This window comes from Sciurus carolinensis, chromosome 11 (genome assembly GCF_902686445.1).
Source record: "Sciurus carolinensis chromosome 11, mSciCar1.2, whole genome shotgun sequence".
Taxonomy (NCBI): Eukaryota; Metazoa; Chordata; class Mammalia; order Rodentia; family Sciuridae; genus Sciurus; species Sciurus carolinensis.
Window position 1 is genome coordinate 18,989,748 of NC_062223.1, and position 1,323 is coordinate 18,991,070.

Consider the following 1,323-nt stretch of genomic DNA (forward strand, 5'->3'; position numbering starts at 1 on the left):
ATGTACAAGGAAATCGCAAATGAAGAGTAATAACAAAGAATTCCAGGGAATCTTCATGGTCCAAAGTTTTGATTATCACACATTTTTCTTGATTGCTCCCTTTCAGTGCCCCCACCAGAACATGTTGATACACTGCACTTCCCTTAACCAGTGCCCCATCATGAATCGTTAAACCCAGCAGTGTATGTGCAACATGACAAGAGTTCTGCAAATACAGAAAGACTTGCCGAAAAGATAGGCAGGAACCCATTTACAAATGGTCTCTTCGTTGTTTGGGGAGTTCCATATACGCTTTGATATTTAAAGTGTCAAAAGCATGTTTACCAAGCTTTTAGACTCATTTTCATTTCCTTTGCTTTAGACCTTATTTGCAGCCAAGAAATCAGAATGTTGAAGAAAAACCACACTGTGGTGACTGAGTTTATTCTCCTGGGACTGACAGATCGAGCGGAGCTTCAGCCTGTCCTTTTCCTGGTCTTCTTACTCATTTACCTCATCACAGTAACGGGCAATGGGACCATGATTTTCTTAATCAGAAGTGACTCGAAACTTCACACCCCAATGTACTTCTTCCTCAGCCACCTCTCCTTTCTGGATCTCTGCTATGCCACCACTGTTACACCTCAGATGCTGGTTAACTTCCTGTCCAAGAGAAAAACCATTTCCTTCATTGGCTGCTTTATACAATTTCACTTTTTGATTGCCCTGGTGATTACTGATTATTATATTCTTGCAGTGATGGCTTATGACCGCTACATGGCCATCTGCAAGCCCTTGTTATATAACAGCAAAATGTCCAGGCCTGTGTGTCTCTCTCTTGTGGCTGCTGCTTACGTTTATGGCTTTGCAAATGGCCTGGCCCAGACCATCCTCATGCTTCGTCTGTCCTTCTGTGGACCCAATGAGGTCAATCACTTTTATTGTGCAGACCCCCCTCTCCTGGTTCTGGCCTGCTCAGACACCTATGTCAAAGAGACCGCCATGTTTGTGGTGGCTGGATCCAACCTCACCTGCTCCCTCACCATCATCCTCATCTCCTACATTTTCATCTCCTCAGCCATTCTTCGCATGCGCTCTGCTGAGGGCAGGCGCAAGGCCTTCTCTACCTGTGGGTCCCACCTGACAGCGGTCACGGTGTTTTATGGGACACTTTTCTGCATGTACCTGAGGCCGCCTTCTGAGACATCTGTGGAGCAGGGGAAAATCGTTGCTGTGTTTTATGTCTTTGTGAGTCCCATGTTAAACCCTATGATCTACAGCCTGAGGAACAAAGATGTCAAAAGGGCAATAAGGAAAGTCATCAAAAAGGAACCATTGGCTTAG

General features: G+C 45.3%; 1 protein-coding gene across 1 annotated transcript; it reads left to right on the forward strand.

Annotated features, from left to right (window-relative positions):
* Window positions 1–387: 387 nt before the first annotated feature.
* On the forward strand, window positions 388–1,323 carry LOC124959103 (olfactory receptor 1030-like). The gene has a single exon (XM_047517743.1). The coding sequence runs from the start codon at window positions 388–390 to the stop codon at window positions 1,321–1,323; it is 936 nt and encodes a 311-aa protein (XP_047373699.1).